The sequence below is a fragment of the Ascidia mentula genome, chromosome 9, assembly GCF_947561715.1.
Source record: "Ascidia mentula chromosome 9, kaAscMent1.1, whole genome shotgun sequence".
Classification (NCBI taxonomy): domain Eukaryota; kingdom Metazoa; phylum Chordata; class Ascidiacea; order Phlebobranchia; family Ascidiidae; genus Ascidia; species Ascidia mentula.
This window is the reverse complement of record NC_138574.1, coordinates 14,461,837-14,481,347: the sequence shown is the minus strand read 5'-3', so window position 1 is coordinate 14,481,347 and position 19,511 is coordinate 14,461,837. Positions and strand designations below refer to the sequence as shown.

General features: G+C 42.0%; 1 protein-coding gene across 4 annotated transcripts in view; it reads left to right on the top strand.

The window, feature by feature from the left end:
• The window catches only part of LOC145913188 (uncharacterized), a 33,221-nt gene that overhangs the window by 1,188 nt on the left and 12,522 nt on the right, over positions 1 to 19,511 (top strand). For 2 of the 4 annotated variants that reach the window (XM_083000755.1, XM_083000754.1), the window contains exons 1-3: positions 9,461 to 10,282; positions 12,433 to 12,530; positions 15,332 to 15,587. In XM_083000755.1, the coding sequence (XP_082856881.1) occupies positions 9,832 to 10,282; positions 12,433 to 12,530; positions 15,332 to 15,587 (805 nt within the window). In that variant the 5' untranslated portion in view covers positions 9,461 to 9,831. Of the gene's footprint in view, positions 1 to 4,650; positions 4,943 to 9,460; positions 10,283 to 12,432; positions 12,531 to 15,331; positions 15,588 to 19,511 lie in introns of those variants that run through there. The other 2 variants (XM_083000758.1, XM_083000757.1) reach the window with 2 other exon arrangements.

Here is a 19,511-nt window from a genome sequence, read left to right as displayed (position 1 = left end):
CTGTGCAAACCAACATATAACGTTTTCGGAAAGTACCTTCGCATGTTGTACTTGGTGCGGAACGTGAAGAGTCATAGTTTGCTGTTGTGTTAATAGCATTGCTGAAAGTTGTAGTTGGTTGTGGTTAAACATGCTATGTTTGGACACGAAAGTGGTGATGCACAACGTTGTACCCGTGGTTGATTTCTGTTGTTCACTGTATTGATATTCTGTATTCAATAATCTGATGTAATTCATGCCATAAACAGTATGCAAACTTGCAAATACAGAAGAGGAGTCTTCAAAACTACCAAAGATATGAAACTTTTTTGCTCAATTTTTAGAAAAAAAGCTTGTTGATTTTTAATGTCAAGAGTTATTTAATTGTGTTAATGTGGTAAATGTGAAAAAAAAACACAGACATACAACAGGGCAGAACCATGTGACAAAGACGTTTAATAACAAACTTTTTGCCCCTAAACATTTAAAAATGGAATATTAGACACAAAATGATTTTACCCAACTGGCCTGAAATTTTAAGCCTTACAGATTTGCTTAAATTAAGATTCATCCATTTATTCATAAATGCAACCTCGTCTTGTTTGTAATCGAACATTTTGGCTACCAAAAATCATTTGTTTTTAACCCTCAGCAATCATCTTATCTTCATTAAACAGCATTTATTTTTCTTTAATAGTGCATGTATGATGGAAAAGATAATTGATAAACCCCTTGCTATTTTGTACTGCAATTCCTGCTGCAACTTATCTCAAAATATTGAAAGCAATACTTTTAAATCATGTCGCATTATTGCCTTCTAAATATAAACCCTTGTAAAGCCAAGGCCAAAGTTACAACGCACCAATCTGCACTGACTGCCCCTTTACCTCCGCTTAGCATTTGGCCCCGCGTTCAGTTCAAACCTTCCAAGCCGCTGGGAGTATGGGAAAGGCCAGGCCTCGTTCCTTCACCTTTCACCGCTCCGGGGATTGTGTGACGACCAATTACTCGGCCCTGTCTGCCCCAAGTCGAGCTTTTATCCACGCTTGTCGACAAACAGATTCCTTGGGGTTCGTCGTGATTTCAACCAAATCGGCGGAGTTTTTATGTAAAAATGAAACGTTTAAAACATAAGCGTCAAAATTTATTTCGGTTTAATCCAAGTGCCATAAAATTTGTTTCGTTGATTTTTACGGTGCGATTTGCGATTGACGAAATATTGCAAATCAGTTCTCGAATAAATTTAGGTAAACGGTGAATTTTTAGTCGGGTATTGTAGGTTTTCAGGCGCAAACTCCAGCACAATGACTGTAAAGTTTTAAATAAAATAAAAACAAAATTTAAAATTAACAAAATTTGATGGAAAACAATAAATTCGTGCTTTCAGTTCCTTGTCTTATTTAGTTTTTTAATTTTCAGTGCCCAAGTTGGCGTTAAATTGATTATTGTATTTTTTATCTTAATTTTAACAATGAATTATTTGTGTTTTTGGAATCAAAGCTGTTTTCCATGTTTGTTTGGTAATAATGCGAAACTTGGAGAAAAATTAAATTAAATAAAATCAACGGATTAAATTTGCGTGACAGGGAACCAATTATTTTATTTTTTTGAAAAATATTTTAAAAAATATCTTTAAAAGATCAGAAAAAATCCGAAGGCGATTTCAGTCTTTCGTAGTGTATTTTGGTTTTTACATGAAGCCTCAAAGACAAACTAAAAATAATAACCTTAATTAATGAATATAAAATGCGCGTAAAATGCAGAATATTTTATTGCCTTGTGCGCGCAAATGCGGTAATTTATTGGCACCTTTTAATGCAACATTTTGCGTCTTGTGGCATTTACAGCCACCATCAAGGTCTACAGAGTTCATCTACAACAATTAGGCGTAACATACTTGGTGAACTTTGTGGGGCTTGATCCGCAGTGGAATGCGGCGGCAACTGGTGTTTTGTGGTCCACCCGTGCCATTTACAGCCACTCGCTAAAGCGCGCTCGGCTCCCACAGCTTGTAATCCTGGTTTTGCGTTGACAACTTTTGCCACTACGATTTGTATTGTATTTGTGCCTTACCCTAATTACCAATATTTTTTTGTAGAGTTTACTTACAAGGGCGCTGAATCAGTGCCGTACAATTTATTGCAGTATATTGTCAAGCTGCCAAATTTACATCAATACATTTGTATGAGAAGTTCTGGGTACAGAATAGTTATTCGTGGTATGGATCTAGCTTGCATGCTTTTGTACTTCAACCCTAGTGTTGATATGGACAAACGATTTTTAGGCTTCCATGTAGGGAACAAAATTAGTTGGGTTTCTACAACACATATATTTTTGTATCTTGTGGCAATTGCTGGCATTTCATAGATTTAGAGGTATGACAATGTGGTTAGCGTGTACCTTCTCGCTAAGGCTGCCCATACTTCTATAGAGAAAGAGTTTCATGGTACTTGTGGGGTCTGTACAACTTGCTACTCATTTAAAATATCGTCTGTTTAAGTTTTTTTTCCATTAATCTCACATTGAGCTGTTTCAGAATTTCCAATACAATGTTATGATTATCTGTGCATTCTGTGGTTATTTATCCAAATCAGGCCCCAGAAGCATTGGGGCAGAAAGGCTGTTTAGAGCTGTCAATATCCTTGTAGGGTTGTTGCTGGGGTCAGTGAGCGTTCATTCAGGTGCATGCTGCCCATACAATCGACATTTTCAACAGATATTTGAACAAAACATAGGGACGTCGACAGGAAAACATCCAATGACATGCAAAATCATTTCGAATGATGGAAAATATTTCTGAAAAGTAAAGGTTTAAAGGTTTTCTGTATTGTGCAAGTTTGGATCACATGTAAATTTAAAAAATTGATCAAATTTGTGGACGTTCTCACTTTTTGCATGTGTTGGATGCATTTGGTTCTTGTGTGAAAAACAACTTATCTCTTCACTCTAAAGAGCAACCTCTATTTTCCTCTGTCTATTTGTCGGATTGATTTCCATTGAGTATTAAAAAAATCCTTGAGGTTTAATAACCTATAAAGACATGTTTATAAATCACAAGTCCTTGAGAAATAAGGTTGGATATGAGACCTCACAGGTCGAAACAGTGCGTGTACACACCCTGTCTGCAGCTTGCCAATAATATTATGGCTTTTTTTGCACATAAAGGTTGGATATCTTTGTGTATTTTAGACTTAAATTTGCCCATTTCGACGCCGTGTGTCCAGGTTGACTGCCTCTTACTGTTCAGTGCTTTTAAGTTTATCTTATGTTTACGAAAACGAACACATGAATACGAACTTCTCTTCCAGCACCAAGCAGCGTTGGTAACGTGGCGTGTTGGCAATATGGACTTCTAGTTAAACGTGCGCGTTGACAATGTGTGATTGATAATATAAATCACTGCAACGGCATTGTTTAAAATATATCCCATCTTGCTCAAGTCGGTGTGCGCTAATATTTTCAAAGTAAGCAATGAGTGAATATCCGTTGCATTGTAACAACATTTGGTCAACGTTAAGGCACCAAAGTTGTCAGATTCAATGGAAGCTTTTTTGATAAGATTCCCAAACCGGAGCTTGCAGTTTGTCAGCCCCAACCCCAACGTCTGTACTCACAAGGGTGAGTTTGCTTTCTGTTTTCTTTGCAACGCGAGCATTTGTGCAGTGTTTGTTGTTGAGAATTATGTTTGGTTTCGCTCAACATGTACAGTTGTTGCGGGCAGGATATACAAAGATTAGCAAACCCTTTTTTTAACACAAATTTCCCAAACCCTTGTGCATATTTTGATAGATATCCCCACCATTCTCGCACCAAAGCAGGTATGGCAATGACTCATATCGTTGACCTTAAATGCGCCATGCTTTGATCATGACCTTGTTTGAGACGCGGCAAATTCCAAAAACTCCACACGTGTTCCAGAAGAATATTTCTGGCACCCCTTGTGCTTTTAATAAGCCACCCTTTGCCGTACGCAGTCCTGTCGAACCGCGGGTGGCGACGGACTTTCGAAAGCCTAAATGTGCGCCGTGTGGAGGAGCGAGGTGCCAGGCGAACTGCGCGTACTCTTTGCTTTCCTGTTTCCTAAATGCTCTGTGCTCTCCGCGGGTGCGCACACGCATGCTGTCTGGCGTTGGAACTTGACAGTGGACACAGGGCGTCTGGCTCTCCAACCTTATCATAACGCGAAACGGTGCGCTCTTATCAGGGTTCCACAAACTCATTTGTTAGGGCCGCAATGTTAAGATAAAATATATATTTAGTGCGGTTACTTGGGTGAAAAAAAAGGTCAAAAAAAATCGAGATAAAAGAGACCTTAACATGCATACAAACGTGTTACTTTTCATTTTTTGTCATGTTTTTGGTCCAAAGAGCTTTGTGCAACTAAAATGTGCTGATTGTACATCAAGATTGGCAAGTTTCCACGCTTCCAACCTATACCAAGGCTGAGTACACATTGCACGCCTGCCCGGCCTACCTCATGGAAGAGAACCAGACCCACTCTTGTGTGGGAGCAGTCGGCGCGTTACCCGTGGTCAAGGAGTGGTTGGGAGGCGAAGTTACGCGCAAAGAGGTCGTCCATACTCTACCTTGTTATTATTGGATATAGCGGCTACTGGTCGCGCTAAGGTTTAGTTGAAAAATCGTTCATTCAAGGGTCGTAAAGTGTTTGTATTTGTCTTGGAAGTGCTAGCAAAGTTTGCTTGTTCGTCGCAACGGGTGGTCGTTTTCAGTTGCAAGTCTGCTGGCTCGCCTTTCAAACCGATTAGGCATTGTTGAAAGACGAAACCTGCCAAGAGGAGAAGCCGTTTGTAGACCGACCGCATGCCCTGTACAGCCGCCCACACCGAAGTCGACATCTGCCTACCGACAAGTACTTCAACAATTCTGTAAATTCACCATGGTGGAATGTGCAAATACTGCAAGTAAAAGGTCGAAGCACCACTGCTGATTTCATGACAATAAAGTGAGTGATTCTGTATTTGACTACTCCAAAATGATGCCATTTAGAGCATGTAGTTGGCGGGTCTTTTCAAACCGCTATTTTGTTACTCGTTATTGTCAGTCATAGACCCGATTATCTATCGTCACAGAAGTACTTGTTACGTCATTTAAATCTGTTGTTTGTTCTGCTGTTGATAATGTGTGTGTAAAGTAACCCATGCTCGAAAAACTAGGCAGCTCAACTTAATGCTGTCGTTTCCTTTCCGTCATTGTTGGTGGTTGGATGAAACTTTATGCCACTTGGGTTTGTCACACACGCATACAAGCTAATACTTACATGGCCTAAACGTGGATCGGCAAAATTATACATACTTTGGTTCAACATCTATTCAATGTCAATTTAAATTTGCCCCAAACAAGATCGAGTAACAATAGTTATAAGTTGGGGAGACCGATGTTGCACTAAGCTAAATTGAATTTTTGCGTAAATTTGCGTTGACAAGGTTGAGGTGAGCGAGTGTGACCCAGGGGCATTTGGACCTCTGGACAATTCAAATATTATGAACCAAAGCTGAAGACGTTTATTTTTTAATCTATATTTGGCATAGTAGTAAATTTATTATCGATTTTACGTCTTCATTTCTAATTACTGTCTGTCTGCCAACTGCTACTTGTTTGCTAACAAGTAAACATGCTCGAGCAGTTGCCAGACTCACGTATGTTCCTGGTTACTGCGAAAGTAAAAGTTGTTTTAAGTGATATGTTTGCCTTAATTTCGACTGGGTTTGTACATGGCAGATTTTACGACATTTGATTAGTGTTGGGTGTACATTCCAAGCAAATAATTTACTGCTTACCAGAAAAATGGGCGTTTTTCGAAAAATTTACTAAGGCGTCATCCGATTTGATATTTTCCTATGGGGAATTTGTCCGTCATATGTTTTGCTGAATTCTTGTAGAAAATTTAAAACTTTTTTGGTTGAAGTGCTTCCAAATATTGAAAAAATAATGGACAATTTTTCAAATTATACGAAAGTGCCAACAGTTCATGTCAGTGATTCTTATCCCTCTATAGCTGCAGCTTCTAATACAAATGTAACAAAGTATGTACAGATGCACGGACCACCTATAGTAAAAGGGTTTACACCCCTGGTAAAGAACCACAAGAAATATATGACAAGTAACACCTGCACTGCGATTTGTTATTCGTTCTGAAACCAGTTTTGTTTAATTTGAATTATGTTTCAGTTTTGAACAGCGAACTCTTTGCTTATGCATTGATATCTAAAAGCCCTGTTACGTTCGTCCAAATATTGGGGAACTTTTGCGTGGTCATGTTCGCTTGTTTTAGAAAAATCGATAGGCCGACACGATGGATTAAGACCCGAATATTCCTTTTTGTAAAAAAACATATATTGCCGGCATAAGATCACCACCTTAGTACTTGAGACAACACCGACCCACCGCGATCTAATAATGCCGATATGCTTGGACTACACAAGCAATCATTCGTCCACTTGGTCACTTCCCAGATTTACACGGAAACACTTTCTCAACTCCGACTTCGGATTTAAAAGCAATTAGTTTCCATGGTTACAGACTGTACAAGATTGTTTTGTAGTATTTCAACTTACGTGTCATTGTGACGACACTTGTTTGCGGTGACCAGAAGACGACCACATGAAAGCAGGGGTGCCCTTAAATTGGTTGACCCTGTGTCGTGTTACAGTCGTCTAGCCGTTTTTCGTTGTCCCCTTTGTCCGACCGAGGTCCAGTGTGCCGACTATCACGTCGTGTTGTGCGGGCTGTAGTGATTCTATCCGATTGATGGACCGGGAATCTGCTTCTTTACTCCTTTTGTTCAACCTTTCGTCCAGCCTTGTGGGCGTGTATGGGAAATTCCCGCTCGTGCAACCGCCATACCAAGTTGGATTTTCTGCCTTTCGGGTGTTGCAAACCTGTCATAAATGGTTTTCAAGCTGTAATATTGTCGACTTGTTCCGTAAAATTTTGTGCCATTGGATTTTGAACACTTAGTTTGCATAAATCGTAAGCAAAAAATCCCTTAATTTAAACCCAATTAGTCGCACTATCTCCGCATTAAGATTATGTTAACCCAGTTGACCACCTTGTGAAAAAAATCGATGCAGAATTGGGGAAAAATAGAATTAAGTAAAATTAAAAAAAAGTGTTTTGTTGCGTGGCATGGTTTGAAACCCCTGTGTCGTTGAGTAAGTTTTCGTTCCAAAAAGCTAAAAGAGCGCGACCCACCCCATATACGTCGCACTGCACGTACTTGCCGATCCCCACATGCTTACAATACTTTAAACTAACACTTTGACCTTTCTTTCAATCCCAGCAAAGCCAGCGTTACCTAACCTTCGCCCGGGGGCGGCCTGACACCTTGTATATTGAAAGTTATCTTTGTTTGTTGCTGCTGTGCCACCTGCCCAGTAAGATCCCTCGCCATCACGCTAAAGGCATTTTAAATCTGATTTTCGCGTTGATCGGGTACCTGCCTGCTTTCCACACTTGTTGTCAATGGTTTGATTTTGTTTTAACGACTTTAACCTTGTGTCTGGGGTTGCGATTTAGGTAGATACCCGTTAATATTTGAAATGATCTATTAATGTTCAAATCCTGTGTTTCTAAATTGATTTTAACTCTAGTTTTGTTATAATAACATGGAAAGATAGAACCTTTAAAATGAATATAGGAATCTCCCAACAGTCTTATGGACAACAAAGGGTTGGTGTATCTGATTTGGCGATTTGTACATATCAGAAACAACATAACGACAAATGACCTAGGTTTTCTCTTATATAACTTGGTAATAACGCAAATACTGCGGGTTTGATTTGATTGGTGAAAAGTTTCATGAGTTTTCTGAGTGAGGAATTGTAAACATAGACATATTGTGATTTTCTTACCCAAAACAACGATAGGTTTAGTTTTTTCTGTTGATCCAACAGCACAAGTTCCAATGTTTCTAATTAAACAGAATTCAAATTTTTTAAGCTCCATGAAACTGTAATTGCCCGTATACATATGTACATATGGTTTCCGAAAGTCAATCTAATTTCTGAAGTACTTGAGTCTATTAGCCAAAAACCTATCAGGAGGTTTTTACTTGTAGAAGCGCTTTCATAGCGCAAATGTGCCACAGGTATGGTAATAAGCTACCGAGTTTCGCTGCAAACGTGCAATTTGTAAACCTTGGCCAGAAAGTCAACCACGCCCGCCACGACGCATTCGGCCGCAGTGAGTCTGGAGTTGCGAAAGTGGGTATTACCCTCATTTACAAAATGTTGACGACCTTCAGTTGACCTTTGCTCTAGCAGATTAATGTATTGTAGAGGTTCCGTTTAAAATCATTGCAATCGGTGTTTCCCCTTGGTCGAAAGTTTATCATGGTGAAATGATTCAATAACTTTGCAGGTTGGTCAGTTATATTGCTAATGGAAGTTCTTTTTTGTTTGCTAGAATAGCTGATACGTCTCAGTGTTATTACAACGAGCATTGGATCCTAGATAACGTTTTGTGTTAGTTAGTCTGTGCTGGACGGTGTTGACAAAAATATTCTTGTCTTTTGTGTTATGGTGATGTATTAAACATCGAATAAAGTAACTTTTTACTTGGGTAAACTCCCACTTATACCAGTTTTGTGCCCTTGACGTGGGATAAGATAATTAGTCGTCAGACTTTCTTGATTCAATGTCTGCTTAATTTTGCATGATGTACACTTTAAACAAGGGTAGGTGTTATTCTTCACAGCTTGGGCGAAAAACGACTGTGCAGGAATTAAATTATTTAACATGTATACACTGTGTCGTGTGCTTTCAGAGCACCGAAAGGAACGCGCACAAGTTCCAGTTTGTGACATTATAATGATTCTCCAAGTATGATCAACATTGTATCATGATGCATTGTTGTGAAACAAACTGCAAGTCTATTCTATTCATGTCGACATAATATGGATTTTTCGTGCATTGTTAAAATCATATGCACGTTTTTTATCACCTGAAAGTAGTTTTTCATTCAGTTTAATAGATCGTGGCTATTTTGTGGGGCTATTATGTAATGAAATAGGACATATTTACATGCCTTGGCGAATTTGCACATTTTCTGTGCGTTCTGTATCTGTTTAAACTTTTATAATTGTCTGTAAAAGTGAGTAGTGGAATAACTTCCCCAGTTTTTATAATTTGTTTACTTTGCACTCGATGGAAAATTGAAGAAATGCTGTTAGGATATATCGTAGTCAGTTAAGTTTGCCAGGTAACCTCCACTCCCACACAGGTGTGTTCGGCTGTAAAAATGCCTGTATTTTGTGTTGGTCTACATGTATAATGCATGTACATGCAATGCTAATCACCAGTACTTGTATTTGGTGGTAAAAAAATCGCGTTTATTTGAAAACAACAAGCAAGCTGTCAGTAGTTGTTAGAAAATCGCCAGCAGTTTTGTGTGCAAACCGCCAGGCACTGCAGACAGGTTGTCAATAGTTACGATACTTCAAGCTCCATTGTGTTGCAGTGATACCACCGTAGGTCGACATCCGTTTTAATCACAATGTGTTGCTGATGGCGATGTCGACGCGCCGTACGTTAACTCTGTAGCAAAGTCGGGGTGCGACTTGAATCTGCCACAACAAATGCAATTTGTATCCGACAGCCCGTGGGGGGCGGCGTGAAAACGGACACCGGACGAGCGCTTCTTCGTTTTCGAGTCACGTGACCGACAGACGACAGGAAACATTTGTAGGAAACACGTGATCAATGCGTGTGTAGTGTGCTCTGGTGATTCAGCGGCGTCGACGCTTCAGAAGCTGCAGGACGTGGCGTGGAAATGGTGCCGTTGTGTCGTGGTCGCCAGGACTTAACAACGTAGGTTCCAAACTGACCAACCAGTATGGCTAGCGTCACAAGGTTTAAGATGGCAGGCAACGGAGTCGGGTTATCTCAGAGAGTCTGTAGCCCCAGGGGGGCGTTCGTAGGCAACCATGTGGATTCGAACAGCGGCAGAACGGACTTACCTCGAGAATATGAGACTGCTGTGGAGCGGGAGACCGATGGAAGCGCGGTATCTTCTCCAGTTGGAATGTCCGACATCGCTACTGAGCAGTTGCAACGCCAGAATGCTAAACTCACGGAACTTGTAAAAGAGATAGCGGAAAAGAGACGTTTGTCCATGAGCGAGCAATTGAAGCAAACTCAGTCTGGAGGCGGCCATACTGCTTCTGATGCCACCGTGACTGCGACCGTGGAAGCAGGTCGCGGCATTTCGCACGTAGCCACTGAATCACGAGGTTTAAAATGGAACAGAAGAAAACAAAAACCTTTCAAAAACCCTCGGCACTCAGGTGAAATCACATTGTTATAGGATTAAAAGTTTACAACTTTCCCCAATCAGAATCAGTTGTGACAAAACACCTTGTCAAATTGTCGCCAAACGTGTTTTGAAGCTTAGTTTGCATTGCTGAGTACGCCGGTATTACGGTGGTTTATTCAAAAAAGTATTGCAGACGCTAACTTGTGAACAAGAACGCGTTGAAGTTTTTGTGTTGTTGATTTCGGTTTAGGGCCGAGTTTTTTTGACTTGCAGGAAGGCGTTTGTTGATACAACGGTGGCTTGTGGCTGTGACTCGCTCGCACTTTAGGTTTAGCGTGGGCCGCCCGGTGTTTCTGTCCGAATTCCGCGCCACACTGGTCCCAAATGATCGCAGAAAGACAACAAGTAGGAATTTGACAAAAGTTAACGTAAATGCGGCTCCTATGACAGGATAGAAATCGTGATGTAGTATTGACTGGATGTAGTTAATAAGAATATTTACTTAAAAACACGTTGGGCCGGTTGGCAGTGAATAACTGGAAGGTAAACGACGACAACGAGTACTATTCCTGGTTGTAGTTAACATCGACTAAACATCTGATGAAAACCTGATAAATATCTCGCAGAAAATCGCTCTTTTAGATGTGAACCGTGGGTGAGACACGTTTGTTATCGCAGAGAAAGCTTGAAAACTAATCATGTTTCAGTCGCGCCGGCCGAGGTCGACATCGCTTATGGTCGGTCGTTGGTCGTCTGTTCTCTTTTCCGTTTCCCGACAACCTCAGCCCGCTGCATGTCGCCGGTCGGGTCGGCATATGGGCACGTCTGCTTGCAGCGGACGTAAGCGTCCACACCGACATCAATCCTAGGCAGGCTCAAGTCACGACGATGCCTGTCCTTCTCCTAACATTTGTCATTTTTTTTCTCTGCGCGTCAAACGGCCGGGATTTCGCGATCCAAAACGTTCCAGTTAATCTGCCGTAACCCATCGCTCATCCAGCAGTGGGACCATGGTTTCCATTTAAAGTTTTACGGCCAGTAACTTTTTACCAATAAGTAAAATGTTTCAAATGTGCGGTATAACAACTTGTTAATGCGCTTCAGCAGATATCATTTATGGTTCCGAGGTTAAAATGTGTTGGCTTTCACATGAGACAAATATATTTCGCGAAAAAGCATCGCCAGGGTCTGTAAAAACAACGCAGAAGAGCTTACCAGGAATAAGCAAAACGTTTTAAATATGCAATATAACAACTTGCTCTTTTGCTTTGAAACAGAATGGTTGGAAAACCCTGCATTCCCAACCTCTGTTGTTTACCCGTGTTTTGCGACGAACAAACTGGAAAATGACCAAGTCATGACTTTATAAATGTTTCAATTTGAATCCAGGTCGATTAAGTTTTTCAACTTGGTCGTTCGAGTGGGTTGTGACCAGACTTCCGTCGTATCGGTTTCTCCTTGTGGTAACTTTAAAGCACTTTGTGAACAGTGTATTGTAATAGTTCTTGGTGTGACACAAATAAAGCTTACTCACTTTCTTAATCAAAACAAAATTCCAACTATTACAATACATTGTTTGCAAAAATCAAATAGAAACTGATCACTTCAGGGAGTGCTTGTTAGGGAATCCCAATACATTGCTTAAGTATTCTCCCATTCCCGCATTGTTGTATTGTTTGCGTAAAGTTAATAAGGATACCAATAAGTCAGACAACCAGTGACGGCGTTAAGACTTTAATGCAGTAGCAATTGTGTTGTTGCGGACACAGTTTGAATTTTTTGTTTGGTTTGGTTATTAAAAATTCACGAAAAACGCATCTGTCCAATACTTCCGCCATCATCAGTATGTCCATAAAGTGGCCCTTTGACATGTCAATCAACAATGCAGCTTTAGCACGTTGTGGAAACGTTATGGAATCCTAATATATGGAGAGGACAGAAGGAATTAAGGATTAGAGTTTCTGATTCCCTTTTGTGTTTTTTTCCGTCACAAATGTTTGCCATAGGAAGACACTGTGTCGGAGGATATCCTGGTAACGTTTTTGCGAACTACGGACAGAATCAGTGCAGCTATGGTGTGTTACAACGATCTTGCTAACTATGTAGCCAAGCATGATTTGCTTATACATCTTGGTAACAGTTGTAAAACAACCTTCAGTTAATCTACGTGATATATTGCAGTGGAAACGGAAGAGAACAGAGAGAATGATGGCGACTTTATTACGTGCGGAAAGTGCAACAAAGTCTTCCCCCTATCAGAAATCGTACAATTCATACAGGTGAGTGCCTGGGATTTGTTTCATTTCCCTTCGAGCATTATTTATATGTGAGTGAGTGTGTGGTGTTAACACTTGCCTCCAAACGACTTAGGTGATTCCAGAACGCTACACTCTAACCCATGCTCACGCTCAGCAAAAATGTGTTTTTCTAATTTTTTTGTGTCTAAGAACTGTATGTAGAAGCGATTGGCAGAAAAATATCCCAAATGAGTCATGCCAAACGTATAGACGTTGTATACCAAAACCGGACATATATAATTACATACGCAGTAAACACAATGCATGGTTTGCAATGCGTTGTCCTGCGACTCGGCGATTATGTTTTTTATTGTGTTGAAAAAATATTATTGTTTTGGCGCCCGACAGCTCCTATTACATCCACAAACTAATTGTTAACAATAATGCCGACGTATTGTCCTCATACATATGGTGTCCATCAAACGACGTTGCGTCACCATTCGTTTTTACGTTATGTCTACCAGCATTTTCCAGGAACGCTGCAGACCTAAAACTTAGATAGCTGGCGGATTTACTTACGCCAAACTAAGCACATTTTTCATGCTTTTCCTGAATAGTTTTTCATGTTCAGCAAGCTTTGAATTTAGTTTAAACCGCAGTGTTACTTTGCTACTAACCACACACAGATATGGGACTAGACATTTATACGTGGGTAAGTTTTGTTAAGTGCGTGTGGTCAAGTATTTAAACGGAAATCTACCACCGCTTCATTAGATCAAGTTGAAACTTGAAACAATCACCAGACGAACAATTATCAATGCTTAATACATAGATAGGTCCAGTATTGTCGCTTGTGTTTCGAATTAACATGGCTTCTGCCATGGGAGCTCTGGCCCCTATGGGACTCGCATCCATGCCAAGAATCCATTTCTCTTTAAACAGCCACGAATATGGAGCGTGCCCGCCGTTTTAGGTTAAGGTTTCATAGAATTGGGATTGTGCAATTAAATACAATAAAAATTGTATACAGACGGTTACCTAATGGTTGACTGCGACTTTATAGTCAACACAAAGTGGAAGTCTTGCTTATATATTTAGCTAACAAGGCCGTTGTAAGTCATCAAAGCTGCACTGATGAGACCTGTATGGTCGAAACAGTGGCCCTGTCTGCAGCTCACTGTTACCAATGAGGAGATTGATGCTTGAATGTAGTTTTTCGTGCTTTATGGTTGCATAAAGGTCGCCTAAATCGTGAGGTTTTTGTCAAATTTGTAGATTGTGGTCAACCGCGTTTCGTCGAATCTGAGTAGGCGTAAAAATGTCTTTGGTAATAACTGCAACGTTTTAGCGTTAACTAAGCCTCGCTACACATCATACCATATACCCAAGCCTTTTAGTTAAAGCAGCGGTGCGGTTGCTCAGAGGGCATTCGGTCGACCACCCCCCGCCGCGCGATTCCCAGCGGATTTCAGAACATTGCGATTTGTTTGCCGCGAGACTCGCACGATCCATGGCGGCAATGGTGGACGAACAGACGCGCGGGATCAACGCGAAACGTTTTTTTGATCACGTGAGCGTAGCTGTGTCGCGGGGTAAAGGCGAAATGAGTTGGTCATGAATTTGCCTGGGAGTTCAACATGTGTTGAATCATCTGAACGTCACGCGAACGTGGGAGAATTAACAGGTTTTTTTTGATTGCTTTACGTTCACTTGGCTGCTGAGCGTTGCAAAATATTTTTTAAGGACTGTTGTCGTTATATAACTGCAGTTATATAAAGTCTGTTTTCACTAATAGCGCTGCCTTGAGAACGTAGTAATTATATCTGCGATGGTTTTAGCGGCTTATCGTATCGCATACTTTCGCTGGCCTGACCTATCGTGTGCTTCAAACGTTGGTTTCTAAACATTAAAAGTAAACTTATGTTGATTTGAATACAGCGTCCGTAAATTCATCAGAAATATCTCGAAAAATAAATAAGGAGTTTAGGAAAAATGAAATTTGAACCCTCGTTTTTTTTTGCTTCTTTAATTCTTTTCCCACAGATTCTGTTCCGCCCGAGAATCCCAGCGATAAATCAATTACATTTAAAAAGTACCCGGATGTTTCCACAACATTTGTCCTCCGCCATCTTTCGGCACCGAGCGATATTAAAGATCGGCCGGACGTGTCACGTATTAATATCTCTCTCACCACGTGTTAAATAATAGCGTCAACGTTCGTATGACCCCAAACACTCGACATGTAATGAATTCCAGACCGCACGAGGCTATTTTATTGCCCGGCTCCTGTAGTGTCAACGTCTCAAACCTTGCTGTCACCCGCTGGGAATCGTCGCCATAATGTCGCTTGCACTGGTGACGATTTACAACAAGACGTTCCGGGTTTGAGCTTGATCGCAATGTTGACTAGCAGACAGGTTGTTGTTGGATGTTTCAATCACAGCCTTCCCAGCCACTAAGAAGTGTTTATTGCGTTGGAACAAAAGGAATATATAATGTCTACAGCAACAGCGTTTGCCCGCAATTGTCAATGTGGCGTTTTCAAACATTAGGCATCGCCCAGGGCATAAAATGGACGTGCAATGGTGACGTTTTGTCACAACGCTCTCTGCGGACAATTGACATGAGATCCAAATTTTCTTAAGCGCAACATCACTTTAATGATATTACCCTTTCCGGGGCTGGCCCTCAATTAGCTGATTTGACCAAATCTAAAGGTCAAATAGAATTAAAAAGGTCACATAGAATTAACATGGTTGTTTTCTAGGCGCAATACAGACCATGAATCTTTCACGTAAATTTTGTGACATAAGTGTTGTAATTTAAAATAACATCTTTTGCAGCACAAACAACTCGCCTGCAAGGCAGAGGTGACGTCAGAGGACCACGTCATCGCACCTGACGTCAGCAATGACGCTAAACGCAGTAGCACTTCCGTGGGAACGTCGGACGCGTCGGTGCAAGTGTGCATTGGGGTCGGAAGCCCATCAAATGGGCCCGGGACGGCGGTGATTCCCCCTCCAATAGACCTCACCAACCCCATCATGCTGAGCGTGGATGGGATGGCCAAACACTTGCTGGAATCGTCGGTAAAAACAGGTAGGATTGTGGAATCAGTCTGTGCAGGTCAGTGACCGGCGGATCTGTCTTTATGAATCACAAATATTATATTCCTGAGACTCCAAAAGGAGTAAAGGAGCATAATATGCAGATATTGTGTTCAGTAGAAGGCGATTTTTTGGTGAATCTTACCAATATTGTGCTGCGTTTGCCAAGAGGTTGAGTTAAACCCTAATGAAGCCTCGCTGTATCGCAGACGAAACGTCGGAGAAATAAACAACGTTAACTTTTACCTGAAGATCAGCTATTGTTAATTGAATCTAACTAAATTTCAAGTTCAAGAATCGTAAAACGCAACGCGATTTTGAACAAAGTGAACTCGGTTCATCCCGCGTGGTCAAACTCTGTCTTCCATTTTACTCCAATCACTTCAATGCAAATTAGTCTCTTCCGCGTGGTTTGCCATATTATCCGTCCTGGGTTCAACGAAAATGTCCAACAAACCAACACGAGCAAACCGACAGACAGTATACCTTTTTTGATGGTTGGAAAGCAAAAGCCATAGGAAGCGACGAGTTTCAGCTCTTCCGCGACGATAACCCTTCCCGTTTGCATTGTTAAGTGGACGCTCTATGGGAAGGACGAGTTACTTCAAAGACTTCCTCGCAATCAGTTCCCGCTTTCACAACGTTCCGTGTTTCTGTCACACCGATTGGTCAGGAGCAACTCGCCGTATGTTGCCACCGCATGTCGCGGTTTCCATTATATCCAGATCACGAGCATTCTAAAACTGGTTAAACCACGTAGCATGAGGTCTTGGATACAAAATAACGTATACTACCTCGCCTGGTTAAACATTAATAAATCTAAACCTTACCTGCACTAAAGAAATGGTTTAATGCAGGTGTTATTTCTTCCCGCCCGCATTTACTGCGTGGCTAATCGTTACAGTTGATATCAAACAACGAACGTTAAGTACAAGTATGTTGAATACCAGTCATCACATGGCTGAATGAGTAGAAAACAACTTATAAAAGCATTGCAACAAAATTGATGAACTTTTTTGCGTTCCGGTTACGAATTGCCTCACGGTCCAGTGGTTAAACCTCTATAGGTCAAACGACATTCACCTTCTTTGCTTGAAAAACCATTAGCCATAATTAGAGTTTTCAGCATACCAAGTGTCGATAGAAGTTTGGTGTCCGTCCGTAATTTCCCGCTGAGAGGTTTTTTCGGCTCAGTCGCGTTATGAGGTTTTGCCCAGGGTCATGTAACGAAAATGCTTGGTGCGCAATTCATCACAAGACACGTCCAATCTGTACCACCTCGACGTCCGATCATGTTGCGCAACTTTTATCAGTTTCGTTCTATGGTTGGACGGCAGTTCACGCTGGAATATCCCGGCTAGTTTTATGTAAAAACCCCAAGTCTTAGACATCGTGAAAGCAATTTGAGATTTCAGAAAATCCCGCGATTTTAAATATTTTTCGGTTAAAATCTACGGAGGCGAAAAGGTTAAATTAAATTCCGGCACATGGTATTCTGTTGACGAGGGAACGCCAAAAACAGGAGTTTCGTACAATTAATCGTAAACACTGCCCGCATTAGGATCCAAATCCCATGTGTGAATAATCTGATCAACGTACGTCGTCCCCTAAACGCTACATATGTAAGCAGTCGTGTAAGCAAGTGGTACAACCTGCGACCCGATCAATGCATGCTATAGCTCGTCGTGAGACCAGCGCAACCGCGGCAGTTATTCGCCCTTCGAACACGCGGCAATTGCAGCAGGGACGCCGCAGGAGCAACGACTGGACGTGCATGAAAAAAAACGCCCGAAGTAGACTTGAAGTTCACGACCACTCGGCTACCTCTCGCGCGTTCGCGTGTGATTGTGCTCGAGGCCGCCCAGACGATTTGGTCACCATCCAACATATTGCTGGACGCCCATTGGTCGATCGCCCCCCTCGTGACCGTGAACTATGCGCGCGCACTTCGGTTCGGCCGATTTTGCGGTCAGCGGTCAGCTCGGATGAGCGCCCGGGTTGAGAGTGGGCGTGAGTGTGTATGCACGTGCCGTCACGCATCGCTTGCTCGACAGGCAGGCGGGCGCAACAGAGTTCACGCGCGCGTTCTCTCCGCTGCCCAGACGAAACAAAACGCGTCCGCGCGCCTTCTGTGTTTGTTGTATCGGTTTACCGGCGCAGTGTATTTGCCAAGGGGTCGCGCCGAAGTCCGAGCCCGCTTGCCTTTTTCTCTCTGTCTGGTACGTGACCGGCTGACGGCTGTACGGGCCACCCTATCTTGTTACCACGTTTTCGGCTCGGCGGAGGCGAGCGGCTGCCCAGTCTCCGCTCCACCACAGTCAACAGAACGCTCTATCAGCGCCTGGTGTGCGTAGGCCACCGCAGCCGCTGCCGGCGAAGCATTTTCGTTCGTCAAACGATGCGGTTTGACCGGGCGAGACGACTTGTGTTTGCTGGCTTGTGAATGATTGGCCACGGATCCGACTGCCACAAGGTCGAGACAAAAGTCGGACTTTTGCCCTTGTCGTAAGTTTACTGCTTTATGTCCCCACCCCCTTCCGGCCAACTTTCCCTCGCAAGTCACAAAACTTTCCGACAATCTGCGGCTTTTTTGGGGTTGGCACGTTTCCTGTAATTGCCCTAATATTACCTGTTTTTTTTCGCTTCTTCTTTCATCAGTACCGAAACCTTTCGCAACATTTGTTACGAAAATGCTCCTATAGAAGCATAACTTTGAGGTTTTTCTGTTATAACTTCAGATATTGTGACACATTTTACTGTTACTGGTATTAAAATAAACAACAGGTAGATTATCTCGCTTCATTACCCCGAAAAAAATGCTTTTGAATTCCCCCTTTCCCAGCTCCAACCCATCTATATGCATTCCTTTTGTCTTTGCATCAATAATCGCGTCACGCATGGGTGCAATTATGGGGGGAAAGGGCGATTTACGTTCCATCACGCGCGCGCGGGTGAGGGTGTGGGGGGGAGTTGGTTGGCGCCCAACCAACCAACGATCGGTCGTTAATTAATGTCCACACGCGACATTGGGTTTAACTGCCAAGGTCATAAGGTAACGGCAAACAAACTCAATACACGATGTGGATGTTGTCACGTTTTCCCAAAACCCCTATTGAGTTTTAATCGTCACCCCGGTGAAGGTGTATTTGCAAACCGTCAAATCCTTGGAAAAAACTTTAGGTTTTATAAATCATGAAGAAAATTCAAATAGCTTCATGAAGGTTTGGATTGTAAAGGAAATTATCTTTCGTTTAAGGTTAAGTATATGTTTCAATCGCACTGACTCTTGACAGCTTTTTGAGAAATCAAACAATTTTCGGCCTTCAAGTACGTTTTATTTAACGTTAAGCTGTGTATTGGACACCTTCTCTTGTTGTCGAGTGTCTTCAGCGAAAAAACAAGCACTTGGCCACAGGATTGCGCTGTGCAGGTTTCACCACGCTTCTGTGGTTGTGTAATCTTTCCTCGCCACACCATGTGCGCTCATCCATGTCCACATTTCAGCCAATCATCAGCCGTCTTGATGGGGATCTTAAGTTTCGTTTAACCTTTTACACAGACTTGTTGCTGACGTGTCGCCCTCGTCAACTAGCACACGGGCCGGATATTTTTTTGCGCAATCAACTGCGGTTTGAACGAACAGAAACGTTGGAAATAATTTGTGGTTGTGTTATCGAATAAACCAGTCAGTCGCCAGAACAAGGGGCGAGTTCCTCTCCTGTCTGTAGAATCACTGGCTTTTCGGTAAAAATTCGCATGATGTAATTACCAAACAGGTATCGTTTGGTTGCGACAATTATACAAATGGGAAAATACAAAGGTTACACTGTCAGCACCGGTCTACTGTATACGACCGTGAACTTCCTATGTTTCCAGTGATCTGTCAAATATGGTTGGGTGTCGGTTTTCCGTGTGT